At 53.9% G+C, this 20574-nt stretch overlaps 3 protein-coding genes across 3 annotated transcripts; 2 read left to right on the forward strand and 1 right to left on the reverse strand.

Annotated features, from left to right (window-relative positions):
* Positions 1-96: 96 nt before the first annotated feature.
* VOLCADRAFT_92635 (uncharacterized protein) lies at positions 97-4225 on the forward strand (the record flags this gene model as incomplete). The annotated part of the gene is made up of 10 exons (XM_002951972.1): positions 97-103; positions 580-803; positions 1392-1478; positions 1557-1682; positions 1895-1959; positions 2187-2429; positions 2536-2650; positions 3061-3250; positions 3587-3723; positions 4133-4225. Coding segments are annotated over 10 exons (1287 nt in total), but the record flags the coding sequence as incomplete, so codon positions are not given.
* A 1385-nt stretch (positions 4226-5610) lies between these two features.
* VOLCADRAFT_92636 (uncharacterized protein) lies at positions 5611-6271 on the forward strand (the record flags this gene model as incomplete). Its single annotated transcript, XM_002951973.1, has 3 exons — positions 5611-5657; positions 5902-6069; positions 6130-6271. 3 exons carry the CDS (start codon positions 5611-5613, stop codon positions 6269-6271), a joined length of 357 nt encoding a protein of 118 aa, XP_002952019.1.
* A 3300-nt stretch (positions 6272-9571) lies between these two features.
* On the reverse strand, positions 9572-20163 carry AGO2 (Argonaute-like protein; the record flags this gene model as incomplete). The annotated part of the gene is made up of 14 exons (XM_002952044.1): positions 9572-9587; positions 9651-9763; positions 10097-10214; positions 10742-10857; positions 11104-11200; positions 11880-12131; positions 12818-12924; positions 13485-13502; positions 15028-15192; positions 16488-16571; positions 17274-17457; positions 18595-18764; positions 19156-19264; positions 20012-20163. The coding sequence occupies 14 exons, from the start codon at positions 20161-20163 to the stop codon at positions 9572-9574; spliced, it is 1701 nt and encodes a 566-aa protein (XP_002952090.1).
* Between the last annotated feature and the right edge of the window lie 411 nt (positions 20164-20574).

The following is a 20574-nucleotide window of genomic DNA, read 5'->3' on the forward strand; positions in this document are numbered from 1 at the left end:
AATATTTGTTGTTTTGGCGGGTGCTTTTAGTGATGCAAGGTTCATCCCAACAAACGCGTGCCACTTCTTTGCATCGGGCCTCTTCGGTGCCTGCAGCGCTCAGGTAAGAATTGCCTCCAACACTGTCGTTTTTTCCTGGGATCCTAATTTGTAAGCTCTCAAGAAACAATTCTTGTGCCTCAACCTATCATGACATGTGCAAATAACGGATAGTTTTGGAGGGTTTTTATGGAATAACGCATCCAGCCCACTCTCATCATAGGTCCTCGACTTCACGGAAACCCCTGAATTCAACATTCCAAGAAGTTCAGGCTCTCAAGTAATCGACATTGAGCAGAGTGTGGGCCACAAAAAACATCCTGCGCACAAGAAACCATCGGGTTGTCTCACTCGAAACGTAGGGGTGCTCACACAGTCAACACGCGGCACATATTCATGCGAGGCATGCGGATGCAACGGCAAAACCTTGTCATTACTTCCTTCCCCATTTCTCCAGGCTGTCCCTCAGGACTCGGCCCGGTGAACGCCCCTCAGTGCCATCGCAACGCAACACGGCGGTTTGTGCCGTGCCCGCCGCAGCCGCAACCATGGCCGCCCCGCGTACCGTCAACCTGCTCGTGGTTTCGGGGCCCAATCTGCCGGAGCTGGAGGTTCTGAAGCAGTTGCCTCCAACCGTGACCGTTGTTGCCATTGGTCGCAACCTTGACGACCTGGTCCACCTAACTCCCGAGCAGTGGGACAGCATCACAGTACTCCTGAATTGCGGAGTGGGCAAGAACGCGGGAAAGGGGGATGATATTCGGGTAAGCAGCCGACCGATGGTGGGTCTGTCTCGCTCGTCATGTGGAACACGCCCTTCGTGTGGAACACGCCCTAGTTGGTTGTTGGTTGGTTGGGCCCACGCTGGCCTTCCTCTTCTTGCCTTGTCGCGACTTATTTTCTCACATCCATCATAATGTTGTGCGGCCAAGGTAATGCGATGTAAATAATAAACAAAAACAAAGCAACAAACGCAGGCCATGTGGCCCAAGCTCCGAAACCTCGAGTGGTTGCACAGCGCCAGTGCGGGTCTGGAGCACTTGCTGTTTCCGGAGCTGGTGGACGGGCCTGTAACGCTCACCAACGCCAAGGTTTGACATCCAGGGTGGGGAGAGGGTCGGCTGGGGACCTGTGCGTGTGTGTGTATGTGCGTGCGTGAGGGAGGGAGAGTGCATGTGTGTATGAGAGCGCCCGTCGGCGTCTGTATATATACCAGGTTAGGTTTGTCGGTGGGGTCGATCGGTCGGACGGGTGGTTTGTACGTTAGCTTTTGTTTGGTGGGCCAGGGGGAACTACACCCCCACACCCGCGGGGCACAAGAGACACGAAACACACACGCACATGGCATGCAGGGTGTCTACAGCAACAGCCTGGCCGAGTATTGTCTGACGGCCTGCAACTGGTTCGCAAAAGACCTCCCAAGATTGCGGCGACAGCAGGTGCGCCCCTCGACCACCACCACCACCACCACCACCACCACTGCCACCACCACCACCATCCCTTCCTCCTCTAGCTAGGAAGCCAGAAGGGGGCAAAAGGGAAATCAAGCTCTGAGGGATGAAGGTCACAGCGGAATGGCGTACGTCTCCGCTCCCATCGGATTGTGTGGTAGCTCTGATTTGGGTCGGTGGGTCGGTGGGTCGGTGGGTCGGTGGGCAGTCCTCGGGGTTGTGTTGGGGGGGCAGGCCATGTGTATGATCCCCGGCATACGCGGCCCGCCGGGGAGTCCCGTCGCGCTCCTTTGTCCCTCTTCATGACCGCTGCCGCCATCGCTGTTATAGTGGACCTACATAGTCCGTCCGTTTCCGGCATCCTGTCTCCGTACGGCACCACATGTGTACGGACATCCACACAGGCTGCCGTCCAATGGGACCCGTACGAGGTAGAGGAGCTGCGCGGCAAGACGATGGGCATCATCGGGTATGCAGCACATTTGCTTGGCATGCACTTGTCGCGGGATTCGGGATTCGCAGTAGGGATTCACAGGTCATAATACCACCCACCACCACTACCACTACCACCACCACTACCACCACCACTACCACCACCACTACCACCACCACTACCACCACCACCACCACCACCACCACTACCACCACCACTACCACCACCACTACCACCACCACTACCACCACCACCACTACCAGCCCTGAGTTTCATAAAGCGTTTACTCATAAGCGCTTGTCAGCCAGCACGCAATCCATCCCACCCACCAAACTGCCTCACCTGAGGACCTGGCGCCATGACGGCACACATCGATATGCCGCATCGTGTGCCGCATCAGACTGTAATGATGTCAGCAGCTCCTTCCTCGCCCTCTGTGAGGCCGTCACGGCCGCCACGAGGGCGCAGGAACGTGTCCTGTGCATGCACGTATTTGCCCACGACTGGTTAGCCCGAGCCCGCTCCCTCTCTACCGCCCCCTGCCTCTCCCCGGGCTCGTCCCACGTACGGTGTACGGCACATGCACTCGACCCCTGACGTGTGTACGCTCAGGTACGGCGACATCGGCCAGGCGTGTGGCCGGCTGGCCAAGGCCTTCCGCATGCGGGTTGTGGCGCTGCGGCGGCGGGTGGAGCTGTCCGCGGAGGAGCAGGCAGCTGGAGTGGTGGTGAGATACACCGCGGACGGGTGGAGTGGGGTGGGGTGGGGTAGGGTGAGGGAGAGGGTGAGGGTGCGGTTGGGTTTGTGTTTACTACAAAATAGTCACGTTATTTTATTGGGCAGTGTTGCAGTTGTGGGGTGGGGTGAGGGAGAGGGTGAGGGTTGGATGGGGTTTGTTTATACTACAATTTAGTCACGTTCTTTTATTGGGCAGTGTTGCAGTCGTGGGGTGGGGTGAGGTTGAGGTTGAGGGTGAGGGTTGGGTGGGGTAGGGACACCCCTTGTGAGATCTCTCTTCCCCAATCCTCGTATTCCTCCACCTCCCCCCCTCAACAACCCCGCACCCCTCCACCCCGCACCCCTCCACCCCGCACCCCTCCACCCCGCACCCCTCCACCCCGCATCCCCCGCCCCCAGGATAAGGTTTTCCCTCCGGACCAGCTCCAGGCCCTCATGTCGGTCAGTGACTACGTGGTGATGGCCACGCCGTACACCCCCGGGACACACCGGATGGTGGACGCAGCGGCCATTGCCGCCATGAGGCCGCACGCAGTGTTCATCAACGTGGGGCGGGGCAAGTGCGTGGATGAGGCGGCGCTGGTTGAAGGTGAGGGCTGTGAGGGGGAGGGCTCTGCACGAGGGGGTTGCGGGAGCGAACCGGGATGGCTTGGTGGTGGGTGGTCTCGGGGGGTTTGGGGGGGAGCTTCGTGGCAGGACGTGGTCTTGGACTTGGACATGGACATGGACTTTCCACAGTGTTGAGTTGCTCGTGTGGCATCAGCAGCAGTGAGTTTTGCGGCTCAGCTTATAAGACACAAACAAGCTTGTGTGGGTGTATATGTGAGTGTACGCACATGACCCGCCCGCCTACCCTCATTCCCGCATCCCCCACATACCCTTCCCCACCCGCCTTACCTCTCTCTTCCCGCCAACACACATACAGCTCTCCAGGGGGGTCGCATCCGGGGCGCCGCCCTGGACGTGTTTGACACGGAGCCGCTCCCCCCGGACAGCCCCCTGTGGAAGCTGGACAACGTGCTCATGTCGCCGCACTGTGCAGACCGCACCAAGGAGTTTCAGGTGGGGGGGGGGGAAATGGGCTAGCTGGGCTGGGCTGGGCTGGGGTGGGCTGGGCGGAAGGTAAATGCGCTCAGCCGTGTGTTGACAGCACAAAGGTAAGTTGACAGAAACCGCCAAACCCCAGCCCCCCCCGGGTTTCCCGCCCCGTCCCGTGGTCTTGGGGTAGGTGGGTGGGCTTGGCTCATGCCAGTGATGATCGGCACCAACACTGCCCTGCCGCTGTGAACGGCACTAACCTTTCTTGCCTTACTGATTTCCCAGCCGCCTTTGCTCTATGCCTGCTTCCGCTGCTTTTCATTCATTCCTATTGTTAGCCCTTCCGCATGGGAATGAATTCCCATCCTCGGTTCACGTCTCCATTACCCTCCATTCACCGCCGCCGCCGCCGCCGCTCCCTGCTAACCGGAAGTTTGAGAGCCTGGCTTTCTTTGTGGAGAACATGGGCCGCTTCGTGGCGGGGCAACCTCTCGCCAACGTGTCTGATAAAAAGAGCGGCTATTGAGGCGGGGAGCACTGGTGGTGGAGGCGGGTGGGAAGTGCACACGGATTTGGAGAATAGCGAATGTTGCGTGCGGCGTGCTGTGTACATGGAGGAGGGAAGGGGGCGACGTTTGGCACACAGGATCGCGGAGATTATTAAAAAGTAAGAAGATTAGGGGATGAATGGAGGTTGGAAGGTGTTGCGGCGGTTTGTCCGTGCCGTGCCGCAGTTTTAGGTGTTGATGGTGCTGGTAGGGATGTTGAAGAGGACCTGGCTTCTCTCCTGTCTCATAGATGAAAGGGGTGCTGCAAATAAAATGCATTATTACGCGATCATGCCGTGAACGAAAATTCATCAAGTCGGTGAACGGGATAGGACTTGGGAGATAGGACTTGCGTTTGCGCACTGTTTTGCCGCCTGAGGGGGGTTAGGGGAAAGTACGGTGTTGCTCCGTCCGTAGTCTTGTCGTATAATAGTGAGGGGGTAGCGTGACTGGTTGGTTGCATTGCCGCGCGCGGGCGGCCTCGCCAAGAGTGAGCATCAAATCTGCGTCGTTGATGTGTTTGTTCAAAGGGGGCAGAACTGCGTTATACGGCATTCAAGCGGCTCAGTGCGACAGTGCAAGATACCCACAGTGCATGATGAGAAGGAAATATCTGCGGTGGTCTCGGAGCGGTTCCTGGTTAAACAGCGAAACAAGGAGGAGGAGGATTGTGCCGGGGGAAGGGGGGAAGGTGGGGAGGGGGCGAAACGGATGTCCGAAGTACTATGCCTGATTTGAGGATATGAGGAAAGGTTCGCACATTGCGCAGTGTTGTCAGTATTGCTCCAAGATGAGAAAGATCAGAGACTCTTATTACGATGGTGGGTGCAATTAAGAAACACTGAATTAGAGTTGCAAGCCGCTCCATTGCAGTGCAAGGCTGGGCTAGGAAGTGCACCAAATCCACCAGAAGCGTGCACATGCCTGCGGATGCATGTGCATACATCATGCGGTTGCGTGTGGATGTGTGCGCGTGCGTGCAGAACTGTTCAGATGCGTTCGCCATGTGCGAGATGTAAAACATGTCGTACACCGATTGCGTACCCATCTATCCAGCCTTCCATCGTACCACTACACCTGCCGTACATGAACTGTACCATCATGTCCACCATCACCTTAACGCGCGGCTTACATTGCAGTATTTCGCTCACCAATCTTGACAGAGATCCTAAGGGTTCCGGAGCCCCGGATCAGTATTTAAACAACGATTTAAATCACTAATTCCGTATCAGGGCAATACACCATCGAGGGCTTCTTTTCCCCGCCTCCACCCGCACTCCGAGCGCTAGCTCTTCCCTCCCTGGCCTTCGCCGCCTCCAAAACTCGGCATTGAGCCGTACGTATTGTGGGTTGTATTAATTCTATGCTTCTCGCAATAGAAGGTTTGCTTCTCCGTAACGTGCGGCTCAGGTACTGTACCCTTCAGCGGAAACGGGCCTTTATGCGGGATGAACGACTCGGTCACCCAGTGGGAGATTGCTCCAACACCGACAACATCTGCTTCGCGTGCCGTTTTCTGCTCTAGGCGCTCGTACCACTTTGTATGCTCGACGGTTATGTGCTGCAGCTCTAGGTGCTGTTTCAATGTGGAGTGCAAGCCATCATGAAGGAAGCGCTGCACCACCACCTGGTGCTTGCTCACCCTGCCGTCCAGCTTCTTCTCAAACGCTAGCAGCATGTCTTTGAAAACGACAGGAGGAAGAGCTTTTTTGCTGTGGACTTTCGAAGCGCGCCAAATCACTTTCCGTGCGCGCCGAAGCGAAGTTTTCCCCTTTCATCCCCAAAGTCTCTTCTTCGTTTCCGTCCAGGGGACGAAGAAGAGGTGAGCGTAGTACTCATGTATACAGTTGCCGAGGAGAGACGACGTTTGCTCCGGCTGCAGCACCTGGTCCATCTACTTGGAAGTGCGCTGCGGCTTCGACAAGGAGGTTCTTTATGGGAGTTGCACCAAGCCTCGAAAGGAGTGGTACGACCGGGAAGTACGACTAACGGATAGGCAACCCCTTACTAAAAAAGCTTTGTGAGAAAATCCTCTAGCCCTCTGTGTTAAAACGGTTCGGCGGTAGGATACAGGCTCTGCATGGCGTCGTCTTCGGAACCGCTGTCCCTAGAAAACATAGGGTTAATGTAGGTGGGGGGCCTACCCCGCACCTACATTAACCCTATTTTTTCTAGGGACAGCGATTCCGAAGACGACGCTCTCCAAACAGACGCGCCCACTTCTCCCGCTCCCGGATTGTACCCTAATAGTGGTCGGTACAGCTGCAAACCCAACCTTGGTGCCAGCTAACCTAGTCACGACAGACGCCACCTGTACGGCTAAACCGTTATCGGAGCGCGAACGCGCGGCGCGGGAGGCTTCGCCTTTAGTATAGCGCCCGCTGGCGTGTTGACAGTGATGTTATGAATCGGCCGCAGAAGCTGTTCGAGGTCCGTGTCTAACTGGACCGCGATAATGTACCTAATGTGCAATACGGTTGCGCGAGGCCGCCGCGCTCCTCGGGTGGTCTACCGTGTGATAGCCTGCACTGCAGGGCCGACTAAGGCTTGTTAATAAAGACACTGCGTGTGTACGCTTGGGATAGCTTGAGCACGCTTAGGATGGTACGTACTGAGAAAATTGCTCGATACTCCCAGAGCAGAACTCGAACCTGCCGATCAGGCAAGTTAAGTTGTGTGATGTAAAAGTATTACGGAGGCTGGCGTGACCAAGCCTGAGAAAGCGGTGATTTGTATTTTTGGCCTGCTGATTAGGCGAGCAGTATCAGGTGACGCAGTGTCGGAATACGTAAACAAGTCTGAACAAAGATTTAAAATGGCTCTAACTTGCCGATTGGTGGAGCGGCTGTGCATAACACAGCTGGCGTGACCTATAGGTAGGCTACCTAGCCTACCCTGGCCTACCTAGCCCACCTAGCCCACCTAGCCCACCTAGCCCAACCAATGGCAAAATAGTCAAGCGCATTTCCTCAATGTAACAAACGCTCAAACAGAGAAGGAGTAATCTGCAATCAGAACAACTCAACGTACGTAAACAAATCTGTCTTTGCACTTCGATCTCGAAACGATCAGCGAAGCGAAGGTAAGGCGACGACAACTACCAAAACCTTACAAAACTGACGCCAATAAACAACACACGTAATACGCATCTTCACACAGATACTCATACAGATACGTCAAGAAAAGGCGGTAAGATGAACGTGACGCTAAAAAAATGGACATGACATACCGCCTGTTTAGGCGTGCAGGGCAGCCCTACCTATCTTGCTGTATGTACGGGCGAGGGCTTGAAGTGCCATACGGTCAATTATCAATTATCGGATGATCCGTTGGATATATTGTAATTGCTGTTGGTTGGTTGGTCGAGCAGTGGGTGGACATGTAGCTAGGCACAGAAGTAGGATTTGTATTGAGCGGAAAACCGTGCTGAAGACGGATACCAACCTCTGCTGCACACGACTCCCACACAAATGCCCGGTATCCGATCGACAAGTCGTGCATCAGCATACACGTCAGCATACACGGGGAAGTATCTATCCCCCGTCCATCGTTGTTAAAGACCGAGATTCAAGGACGCCGTCAACAAGAACGCAACGAAGAGCAACAGGAGCCAAGAGAGACATGAGAGAAAACCGGCAACCAGTAGTGTCCCTCCGTGTCCCGCATCGTACCCCCATCACTGGAGAGGGCGGGAAAACACTGCACACGCAATCATTACATCATTACCCCATCGTCATGTACTCAACCAACCCAATTACCAGCACGAGCTTATATTATGAGATATATTTACATAAAATATTGTGTCTATAGTTGTATACGTTTGAATATCGCCCGCCATCTAGTAGCCACAAACATACCACATACCATGCACCTGCTGGCACACGGATGAGTGCAGCAGCCAGTACATCGCCACATACAGCACAGCAGGTAGAGAAAGATTTGGCGCGTTTCCATGTACGACAGGAGTGTTATACAACGTAGGCTATGTACGGTACGTACAACTACATATAGTACATTCCGGAATTTCGCAGTAGTGAACTATGCACCTGTACGAACTGCTGCTGCTGCTGCAGCCGGACATTCGCCGACGGTCCGCCACCACTGCCGCCTGGGCCGGCGCCCGCCCCTGCGGCTGCGATGGAAGCACCACCAACCCCAGGACCTCCGCCGCGGCCACGACCGCCTCCACTCCGTACCGACCCCATATCCGAACCGCTCTCCGAAGAGCTTGCGGCCTGAGGGCACATGTGGATGGATGGATGGATGGATGGATGGATGGATGGATGGATGGATGGATGGATGGATGGATGGATGGATGGATGGATGGATGGATGGATGGATGGATGGATGGATGGATGGATGGATGGATGGATGGATGGATGGATGGATGGATGGATGGATGGATGGATGGATGGATGGATGGATGGATGGATGGATGGATGGATGGATGGATGGATGGATGGATGGATGGATGGATGGATGGATGGATGGATGGATGGATGGATGGATGGATGAATGAATGAATGTACAGAGAGAAAGCATAATAGGGATAAGATAAGGCGAGTGGATGTCGAAAACCCAGCTTATGCATTTATCTTTACATATAGATTAGTGAAGATGTACGCTCTGTCCATGACCTGACTACCCGACAACCCGCTGTGCTGTTCATCCTCACCAGGGGCACCCAGAAGTCATGGACCCTACCGCTGCCCCTCGTACATCCCCTGAACGACCTATTTCACGTCATCCCGAAAAACAGCCCAACTCCACACCACCACACACGGCCCGATGGCGGCGCCTGAAGGCCGCGGCAACCCCCCGCTACAGCCATCTCCCCCACAGGGCCCCAGACAGGAGCTACTGCACCTCCCCCTCCCGGGACCCCCCGTGGACCCGCCCTCCGCCGGACGCCATCAGAACGTTCTAGAACTATAGTAGAACGCCCCACCAGGAGGGTGCGCCCACGGAACGCCGCGCGGTCGGCGTAGTAAGCCGGCGGGCAGTAGCTAACTGACCTGGGGGGGGGAAGGAGTTTCGTTTCGTACATACACGGCTTTATTAAAGCGAAAGGTGCAATCCCGTACGTACATACAAGTACACGATTAGCACAGCATGACGAGCACAGCATGGTAACGGTAAAGGAAAGAATGCAGGGGTGTTCACAAACTGAAAAATGCATACAGCATTCCATGCAAGCGCACATATCTTTGTTCAGGGGGGGGATGAGCTCTTCCCCTTTAGGGGAAGAGAACGGCCACGGTAGAACCACGGGGTCGTCATGCAGCAGGGTGGAGAGGGTTTTTTTAAAATGTATTAGTACAATTCTAGCCCGGTGGGCAGCTGTGAGTTAAAAAGGCGTTTACAAGGCGGGCGAAGAGGCCCACCGTTCGTGTGCCCGCCTACCTGGTGGCTCGCTGGAACAAGTAGCACATCCAGTACGTGAGTAGCTGGATGCCGTCAGCCCCGAAGCCGATTTCGTCAACGAGGACGTGGTAGTGGGCAGGCTTATTTGTTCCCTGTACGCAGGAGAATTTTGGGTAGGTAGGTGCGTAGGTTTAGCTAGGTAGGTTTAGCTAGGTAGGTTTAGCTAGGTAGGTTTAGGTTTAGGTTTAGGTAAGAAGGCGGCTCGGCAGCTCAGCGGCTCGGCGGCTTGATGGTTCAGCTTTAAGCCGCCTAGCCCGCCAGCCTGGTAGGTAGTTATGTACGTATAGATAGGTAGGTAGGTAATTGGTAGTTGGGTAGGTAGTTGTGCAGTGGTAGGTATTTGTGTGTTGCGGTAGGTAGGTAGATGCAGTGTTAGTAGGTGGTTGGGTAGGTAGGTGCGGGTAATAGCAAGTAGGGGTGTGCACCTGCAGGCCGGCGTGGCTGTTGAGGTAGAAATCATAGCCGGCGGGCGCCACAATGCCCTCGTCCACAACCACACCCGGAGCCACGTTGCCTCTGCGTGAATGTGCGTAATTAGCTTTGCTCCGGTTTAAAGAGGGTGCGTGGTGATAATCAGCCGAGGTTTAGTCGATCAGAGGATAAGCGAACTCGAGGTTGGTAGGTAGGTAGGTAGGTAGGTAGGTAGGTAGGTAGGTAGGTAGGTAGGCGAATCGAGGAGTGGAGGTAGGGAATGCGGCTAGCTAAGGACCGCAGATTGTATGCGTGGACCGTCACGTTATTTATTATTAGTCTTTATTACTAGCTAGCAAAACAAATATTAATACCTCTGTAACAAGGAAATCCCTCTTAATATTACCGTCCTCATATCATCCTTCATCATTATTTATTATTTAATATTTATTAATATTTATTAATATTTATTAATATTTATTTATTTATTTTATTATTACTAGTATTATTATTTTATTTTTGATTATTACTGTTGTTATTACTGCATTCCTAACTTCTACCTCACTAGGCATTCGACATTGCACTTTGGCCATCCATCCAATGTAAACTGCTGTTTTTCCTCGTGCGCTCATCATCACGTGCATCGATCAACCACATACTTGAGATCCGCCCCGGGGCCATTTCGGTCCGCTGGGAAGAGTCGGGTGTTGTGGTTCTTCTGCACCACCACAAACGTGATGAGGGGCTGGTAGCCCCGCTCCACTCGTAAGCAGGCCTGCATGTGCACCGTTATGTTTGTGTATTTTATGTACACATACAACAGCCAGCAGAAGGAGGGGGTGCATCCATGCTATGCGTGGCGTCAGGACGGCGGCGCGGCGGGGCCGGTTCGCTCCCTGGCCAGTACTGGGGGGCATGTGGGGGGTTTTGCCATATGGTGGCACGCACATGCATGGGTTTTTGTGTACACGACACATGGTTCGCAACTGCAGAGGTGCCACGCACCCAGCCACGCACCCACCTTGCGTATCGCGAGGAATTCTTCCGACAGGATTTGGTCGAATTGGCCCTCGCTAACGCCATCTCGATACATAAGCAGGCGCTGGGGCTTGTGGCCCCTGAGGGGAAATGGGGAGCAATAAAATGAGAGGCAGCAGCAGCAGACAGGTTGCTGTTATTGTTATTATTATCATCGTCATTATTATCAAGTAGTAGTACATACATACATGCATACATGTGCAGACGGATGGAAGGGCCGGAGCGAAGAAGGATGCCATGTACCTGCGGCAGCTTGCTACCCACCATGTATCGAGTGCATACATGGCCAGCATTAGACAGCCATCTATCATCTATCTAGCTGTGTAGCTGTGTACGCATATCCGTACATTCAGATATATCTGGGATGTACATATATCCCTACTTAACTACTCAACACGCCATGTATGACTTAGATTACACTGTGGGCCGCGAGAGCCGGGGGCCGAAGCCGAAACACAGCGCAAGGGTCGGGAGCAATGTATGTATACACAGCACTCACATTGCGAAGAGGACATACATACATACATATGTAGCTAGCCACATAACAACAAGCGGCTGCACAGCCGCTGTGTAAATGTGCGTGCATGTGGTGCACAAGCAACACACCAACATACATACGCATAAGGATGCCGCCGCGCGCAGCCCCGTTCATCATCTGCATGCAATCATCATCATCATCATCAGCTAGTAGCGGCAGCCAGCAGCAGCCAGATTATCACCCAAATCCACCAACCGAACCAACCGAACCAACAACCTCACCTGTTCAGGTCCATGAACTCCTGTATGATCTCCGCAACCGCCACATCCAGCCCGGAGATGACCTCCTGCCGGGCGGCCTGAACCATAACGCGGGTGGCCCAGCGCCCCAAGGTCTTGTCCGTAGACCCCACAACCGCCGCAATGGAAGGTGCTGTCGCCTCGAGGCGGGGCCCCAATCCCGTTGGGTGAGAGACGTCCGTTCCCAGGATCATGAAAGGCCCCGCCCCGCTGCCCCCCAGCACCGGTAGGTACCTGCGTGTGCGTGTGCGCATGTGCGCATGCATACACACACACGTTTTATTAAATAATACATTTTGTTTGTGTGCATGTCTGTATGTATGTCTGTATGTCATGTATGCAAAGATGTATGTATGTCGAGGAGCAGGTAGTTGGAGGGCGGTTGATGCAACGGGAACAAAGGTATGTATGCAAGAGAGTTCATGGTAGAAAGTTGCTTGAACTATGGTATATGTGTTCGATGCATGGGATCGTCCAGGCGCCGTGTGGTGGCCACATGGCTTAAATATCCCATGCACGGCATAGGAGATCGTTCGTTGGGTGCGGTTTGGTGCATCAAACATTCAAATCTAAGTGTACAAGCATGCTCGTGTATGCTGTATGCGCGTGCGTGATATTATCATCAAGGCATGCATGCAAATGGGAGTGCGCATACACGCATATACATATGCGAATAGCAGCATGGATCACATGGATGCATCATATGCTAATAGCAGGATGCATATCATATGACTTCCGCCCATGGAGGGGATAGTAGCGGGCAAACCTCCCAAGAGTGCATTGCGGCCGCAGTGCAGTCGCAGCTATGCACCCGCGGGTTATTGATCATGATTGGACTTCTAGGCATCGAGAATAGCGGGCGGCTGACGTGCATGTGCAGGTAGTAAGCATATTATTATGACGTCATCACTGACACGTACTTTAATTCGCCGGCCAGTGTTACATTCACGCCATTGACCTTCAGATTAATCTTCATTACCACGTTATTGAGGTACTGGTGGCCCGCCCCCCGAGGGCCAATCTTCGCCTGTGTGTGTTTGTGTGTAATGTGTGTGTGGGGAGATTGTTTGTTTGTTGGTTGGTGGGTGGGTTAGGTTTGGTTTGGTTTGGGTAAGAAGAAAGTTACTATAATATATATGTGTATTCTCTCTCTACAGATACCTGGTCTGGTGACATCACTGCATTTAGCAGATATTGGTCCTGAATTCGATCCCTGCGCGTATCGCCGAGATTGAATGGTAGTATGAGGATTACGGATTGCCACTAAGGTGTGATGTGATGTCGAGGTCTAATTGGTAAACTTAGACCACCATGCAGAGTAGGTGGCGATGGTTGGCCTGTCTCTTAATGATGTCGGGTAACTGGATGAGGCGGGGTCTAGGCTGCAGGACCAAGAAACCGCCTTCGGTTGTACGGCGGATTCAAACTTCCTATATATAGTCCATGGCCCCTAATCAGGCTTTGACGGACATCCCCCGCATCAATATCTGGTAACTATATATCCCACCCGCAATCATCCACACCCGCACCTCAACAACCTCGGCAGGCACCCCCCCCACGCACCCCCCCCGCACCCCCCCCACGCACCTGCCGCGCCACCACCACCTGGGAGGGGACCCCGAGCTCCACATCGGAGACTCGTTTGATCTCCCGGTATTCCTCACTCTGGTGAACCATGCGCACGTGTGCGTGTGGACAAACATACATGTATACACGCACGCATGCATACATGTATGTATGTATGTATGTATGTATGTATGTATGTATGTATGTATGTATGTATGTATGTATGTATGTATGTATGTATGTATGTATGTATGACGTTGATTACACTGTGGGCTGAAAAGCCGGGGGCCCAGGGCCGAAGCACAGCGCGGGGGGCGGGTGCATACGGCTGGTTAGTCTCATGCACTCCGCCCCCGGGTCAGGCCGCACGGGAAACGACGGCCGGCACGCAACAGCGCTTGTTTGGCGCTCCAACTAGACGGGATCTATGCCCGTTGGTCTCCTAACATAAACGAAGTCGCAACTGGGGGGCTCTTCCTGCCGACCGAACGAACCGAGCATCTCAGAGAGCTCGCTACCAGGACTTGGGCGACCGGGAGCCCGACGAGTCTTCCCGGGCTGGGGAGGTCACCAAGCTCAAAAATCCTCACGCAAAAAAGAGCGCAAAGAGCTCACACCACAAGACGCCAAACAGCCTCCTGAGACTACTACCCTCCTCCGCCTCTCCCTCCCTGGGCTAGTCCAGGGGAGATAGCCCCCGTCGAGGGGGTAACACCGCACAAGTCCGCGCCCTTCCACAGCACTGGGTCTAAATTGAAAAGTACTCAAACGGGAAGACCCTGCGGCAACGCAGGGCGATCAAGCCTCCGGAAACCACAGGGGGGGAGGGTAGCCAGCTCGGCGCCCCCCCAATACCGCTCTACCAAGACGGCTGGTATGTATGTATGTATGTATGTACATGCAGCGCACATCAGAAGGGAGCGTCATGATGATGCCTAGCGTCATGATGATGCCTAGCTAGGTTGGCTAGGATGCCTAGCCATACATTGGTGCAGGTAGCGCGCGATGTGACCATTGCAGCGGCTGGCTGGCTGCTGGCAGAATTCAATATAGGTACACACATACATGTTTTATTTTATTTGCTTGTTTGCATTCGACTCTATTTGGCTGAAGTGTGGAGAGATACAAATACATACATACATACATACATACAGGCAGACATACAGGCAGACATACAGGCAGACATACTTTGCATTTATTCCCGGATGCCGGATGCGACGAGCGAGTCCTAGCTAGCCGCCGCACGCCAGGAACGTGGCCTCACGCACGCCAGAAATAAAACAACCAGCCAGCCAGCCAGCCAGCCAGCCAGCCAGCCAGCCAGCCACTACACACGCACCCAAGCACCGGAAACACAACGTGACCATGCTGACCACCCGCCCCCGCCCCTCTTCGTCTATAAAAAAACAGGTCTATATCATCCCTCATGCATCACGCCAAAGTCCGCATTACCCCGGATGAGGAGGCCGCCCCCCTATACACACCCTACGGACGGACGTCAGACACACATATAGAGGCCCAGCAGATGCACGACGCCGAGATGCACCAATAATGATAACAATACCTTCTCCGCCATGATCACCAGTAGCAGCTGTGGCTGAGGGCCGTACTGCGCCTTGCCGCGCTCAAAGGCGGCGCGCATTGTCGCCTCGATCCCCCGACTAGCCCCCTCCCGGTTTGTCCAGGTTTCGGAGCTCTGGATGTACTCCACTGGCGGACGGTCACGAGGCTGTGGAACCCAACGTACAACAACCGGTAGGCACTGTACGGTGTGTACGTACTGCTAAATTGTTGTAATACACAGCAACATGCATGTATGGATTTATGTATGGATGCATACAGGCATACATACAGGCATACATACAGGGTTGCTTGGCGAGGGACGAGAGTGGGAGCGGTGCAGTACGAGGCAGGGTGAGTAGGTTCTGGAGGACCAGCTGTTCCGGTTTAGTGACGGTAAGGGGGAGGCGCCGCGCGGGCTACTATCCTCCCCCTGCGGTATTCTGGAGGGCCTAGGAGCTGTGTGTCGTGGCTACGTTGTCCCCCTTGTGGTCGCGCTGGTCTGTGCCGGGCACCTGCAGCGGTGATCGGGCTTGTGCGTGTTCCCTTTTCTTTGGTTGGTTACTTCTTCCCTGGACCAGCCCAGCAAGGGAGAGGTAGAGGAGGACAGTTGCCGTGAGGTGGCTGGAAGACGTCTTGTGGTTCGAGCTCTCTACGCATTGCTTTCTTGGAGGTTTTTCCTTTTTGGCTTGTTAGGTGTATCAGGAGCCCTCCCCTGCCTGGGCTACCCTAGCCGTCGGGTTTTTCTTCCCTGTGTCGCTGGTTGTGTTTTTGGGGGGATGTTCCAGAGAGCTTGTGCCTTTGCCCTAGCTGAGACTTGTGGACTGGCTCTAGCGGGACCTGAGAGCACGTCGTGGTGTTTCCGCTGCAGCGCCATCCCCGGATGGAGGGGCTGCGGAGTGGCTGCGGAGTGTGTTGGCAGTCTGAGTCGGGGTCGGGAGCACACAAGACTAACCGACTTGTGCTGTGTGCTCCCGACCCTTGCGCTGTGTTTCGGCTTTGGCCCCCGGCTCTCGCGGCCCACAGTATAATCTAAGTCATACAGGCATACATACAGGCATACATACAGCAGCAGATACGAAACGTGTATTGCATGGTACAACCCGAAGCACAAGCAAGGTATGCACCTAATAAAAAGACACGCCCAGTGTTGTGATACTACTGATTAGCAAAGCAAGAGACAGCAAAAGAATGACAAGAAAGACGAACATGACGGACGGTGCAAAGCATGCACATGCATGTGCGCATGTGTACATGGCGACGCCGCCAAACAGTCAAGACGGTACCTACCTACCTACCTACCTACCTACCTACCTACCTGCCTGCCTGCCTGCCTGCCTGCCTGCCTGCCTGCCTGCCTGGCGAGTTAGCTAGCTAGCACTAGGTACAGCCTTCGGAGCCGTACAATGCCATATAATGCCGTACAATGCCGTACAATACTCTTTGCATGCATAATGTACTCACCAGCGTCATTCCACGCTCTCTCATCACGTCCGCAAGCTTGTCGACGAATGCGATTATGTTACCAGCGCCCCCGAACTCACCGAGCTGTACGGAAGTGTCAGTACGGAAACACACAGGGAGTTCGGCGGAGAGTCGAGTGGGTTGCACGCGAGGGTACGACTAACCACTGACGGTTGCAGCAGATACCGTAGGTAGATAAGGCGGATATTCCATGATTAAACCGAAACTGCATCAGGAATATTTTTTTAGTTTACTGGCCCGTAATGATTTGGATAGTAGTCATGGGGTGCGGCGACGTGGCCACAGCTAGGTGATTGCGAAACGAGACCAAAGAAGGGAAGGCGACAGAGCGAAATGACTTTCTTACCTAGCCGAAAGAAAAACATTTCGTAAAGAAAAGCAAAAAAGCAGAAAAGCAAGGGAAGCCGTGTGCACAGGAGGGGCGCACCGAGGCGCGAACCGATGGAACACACACAGAAACCACCAGACTACTGCAGTGCACGTGGGTCCTGTTTTGTCTATAATGTTGGTGGTGAGGTGACGATCTTGAAGCGCGACCGAGGTTGGTCAGCAATTGTGTTGCTGTGTAGCGCGGTGTAGGCGCAACCACCACTACCACCACCACCGAGCACCATCAGGACAACAAAGCATACGGTGTGTGGATGTATTGGTGACGTATGTACGTTTGTATCTGTAGTAACGACTGTATATGTATAGGTATACGTACATACCACCTAACTATGTATGCTACATGTATACATACATATTACTACATATTTTGCTCACCTGCGAGATCAGCACAGCAACGCCCCAGGAGAGGATCTTGCCGGGCTCTGCAAACGGAGTGTCCCTGCAACCCCAACCCAAGCCCCGGCCCAAGCCCCGGCCCCGGCCCCGGCCCCGGCCCCAGCCCCGGCACACACAGCGCGCACACATACATCCAAACACAATCAGCCGGTGTATATGCATACTGCATTTACATATTAGCAGTGATCATTGGACAACATGCAAGCAAACAATCAATTCATGTCCAAAAACGCATCCATGTTAAGAGTGCTGACGATGGTGCTGTGTACATACATACATACAGCATATGGCAGGCGGCTGGCAGAGGTTAAGGCCTGACTTCTGCTCCCAGTCGACCCAGTCGACCCGGGTTCAAATCCGCCTGCCGGCTCCTCGGGTGTTTGAGGAGTGATGAAATGGGAGGTGGCCCCCCATCTTATGGACGGTGTAGGACGTGATAATATCAACTTGCGAGCTGACCAGGAACTAAGTTGATGCGCCGTTGATCCGCTAGATTTGGTTGGATGCTGGTGGTGAGTTGCCGAACCCAACGAATACATTCTGAAGTCGGATGGGGTGACGGATTAGGGTGCCCCTCTAGCAGGGGAGAGCAGGGACTGCCCCGGGAAAGGGGGCCGCTGGCGAAGTTGACCACCCTGTAACAACATACATACAGCACTTCGCTTGCAAGCTTGCATTCTTTCCTTGTCGAGAGAGGCTCTATATAGCTTCACTCAGTCAATCGACATGTACTACAAAACGTACATAGATGCATATGTTGCGTACATATGTATGTATGTAACAACAGCAACGGCCAAACATGGTTTTTCGTGAACGCACAGGCCAGGCACCACCCATAACGAGTATGCATATGGCCAGGGCCATTGCTGGCCTGGCCAGTAACCCAATGTCTCATAGGCTATAGGCTTAAACCCATCCATTAATAAATGGCAAAACGGGACGCTGCTGCCAGTAGTTGCACGACTCGAATACCATCTACCCATCCTCTTCTTCACTTCACTCTCGCTTGACACACACACGCACACATACACACGCACGCACACACGCACATACACACACACACGCACACACACACATACACACACATACACACACACACGCACACACACACATACACACACACACACACGCACTCACACACACAAACCACACACGCACACACACATACATACACGCGTGCACACAGAGACTCTCAGATGACCCCTCAACCACAAGCCCCCTAGGCTATGCCACCTATCCAACCATACGGATGCACCCACAATCGCACGAGGACATGGACACGCACACAGCCCCCACTTACACCAGGTTCCAAGCCCCCGTATTCCCCACAGCAACCGCCTTGCCCTGGCCGTACTGGAGGATGGGCGGGGGCAACACGCGGGCCGGAATCTGCATCATGCCGTTGGTCGCGCGGATGCCCCAGGCCTGATCCGTGCGAGCGTCCTGCAAAGCGCTTGCCACCCTGCCAGCCTGCAGTACATACATGCATGCACATACATGAATTACGGGTGTGTGGTGTTTAACTATATATGGACGTGTACTCTGTTAACAGGCAGTGTGGGCAGGTATCTGATGGGCGTGGGAAAATCCGTGGCGTGTTAATGCGTTCTATTACTCCTGCACATGTCTGTTGGGTGTGTGTGGAAGCAGCTAGCAGCCGTTACATGTTCCGTTCGCTTGTTCGCTGCATGTGCATGTGCATGTGCACGTGCACGTGCGCGTGCAAGCTACTCCTCCATTTCCGTTATCATTTCCCTGTGTGATGATCATTTCACTGTGTGAAAACAGACGGGATCGACCGACAAGACCTTGCAAGACATAGCATGCAGCCAGGCAGGGGCAGGCAGACCCACGCACGCACCTGATCGATGCAGGCTTGCCGCTTGACCGCCGGCTCCTGCTTGGCCGCCTTAAGCATGTCCGCGGTCTGTGCGCGGTCGAGCTGGTGGCGACGTTGGCCACCCAGGAGCCTGCATGGACGTGCTTTGTATGCGCGTGTATCTTGTACGCATGTATGTATGTGCCTTGCATGCCGTTCTGTAAAATGCAGGAGCCCCTATAGGCCATCTATTTCCAGCTGGCCTAACTACCGGACGCGTAAATACCGTTACGAACACGTCCTAATAAATCCATATATGATATAGATCTAATTTTACGATAGATCCACCTATTACGCGATAACTTACCCTGTCTACATATAACTTATATAAAAAATGATTACACAGACGGCGGTTTTGCTTTGTGTGCTTCTGGATGCGCGAACGGGATTTGTTTGTGCTGCCGCTGCTGCTGCTGCTGCTGCTGCTGCTACTGCTGCTGCTACTGCTGCCGCTGCTGGTGCTGCTGCTACTGCTGCATGGAAAATTTTCCATGCTGGATTTACATCCAGCGGCAGCAGCAGCAGCAGGAGATATGGATACGGAAGGAAGGATGCAATGATGGGACTTCACCGCCGCCGAGCGAGGTTTATTCGTACATTATTCATGCATATGCCGTACGCACGCGATTGCTGCATTTACTATGTACAGCAGCGGGACTACTATTAGCTGATGGTTGGCTGCACAGCAGTGCGTCGTCGTCACCACATCACCAGCAGCAGCACGCATGCAGACGTCTCTTATGTATTTAGCAGTCATCTCTCTGGGTAACGCAACCGAGGTGTAACACACACACATATTGTTATAAGCTAAGGTAGACATGTACTAAGGTAGACTTACGTGCATTGTTCCAGAGGTATGTAGACCACCTTGCTACTGTGGGCTCCGACATCAACACACGGCCAGTCTGGTCGTCGCAGAGTGCGGCCAGTCGCTTTGAAATATTCGGCGACAGTCATGGACCTGTCGAACACATATGTATATACATACATATGTACGTGCAGCAGCAGACATGCAGCAGGCCAGCAGCAGTCGCTCAGCACTCGGGGAATGTGTAAAGTACGTCGCTGCTGGTCTATTCTCAACATGCTGCTGCTGCTGCTGCTGCTGCTAGCACCAGCGCTGGTGATGCGCTTTAGGTAGCGCACGGGTATATATACCCGTGTATTATTGATAACAATGAGGTACAATTGTGCCGTACATTAGCCGACGTATTTATGGGTAGAAGAACCCCCTTCGTCTTCCCCTTCATTTCATATATGTATACAGGTGGCAGGTGGCTGGCAGAAGTTAAGGCCTGACTTCTGCTCCCGGAGGTTCCGGGTTCTAATCCGCCTGCCGACCCCTCGGTGTGCGAGGGGTGCTGAATTGGGAGGTGGCCCCCATCTTGTGGACGTTGCAGG

This window comes from Volvox carteri (genome assembly GCF_000143455.1).
Source record: "Volvox carteri f. nagariensis unplaced genomic scaffold VOLCAscaffold_27, whole genome shotgun sequence".
NCBI classification, from domain to species: Eukaryota; Viridiplantae; Chlorophyta; class Chlorophyceae; order Chlamydomonadales; family Volvocaceae; genus Volvox; species Volvox carteri.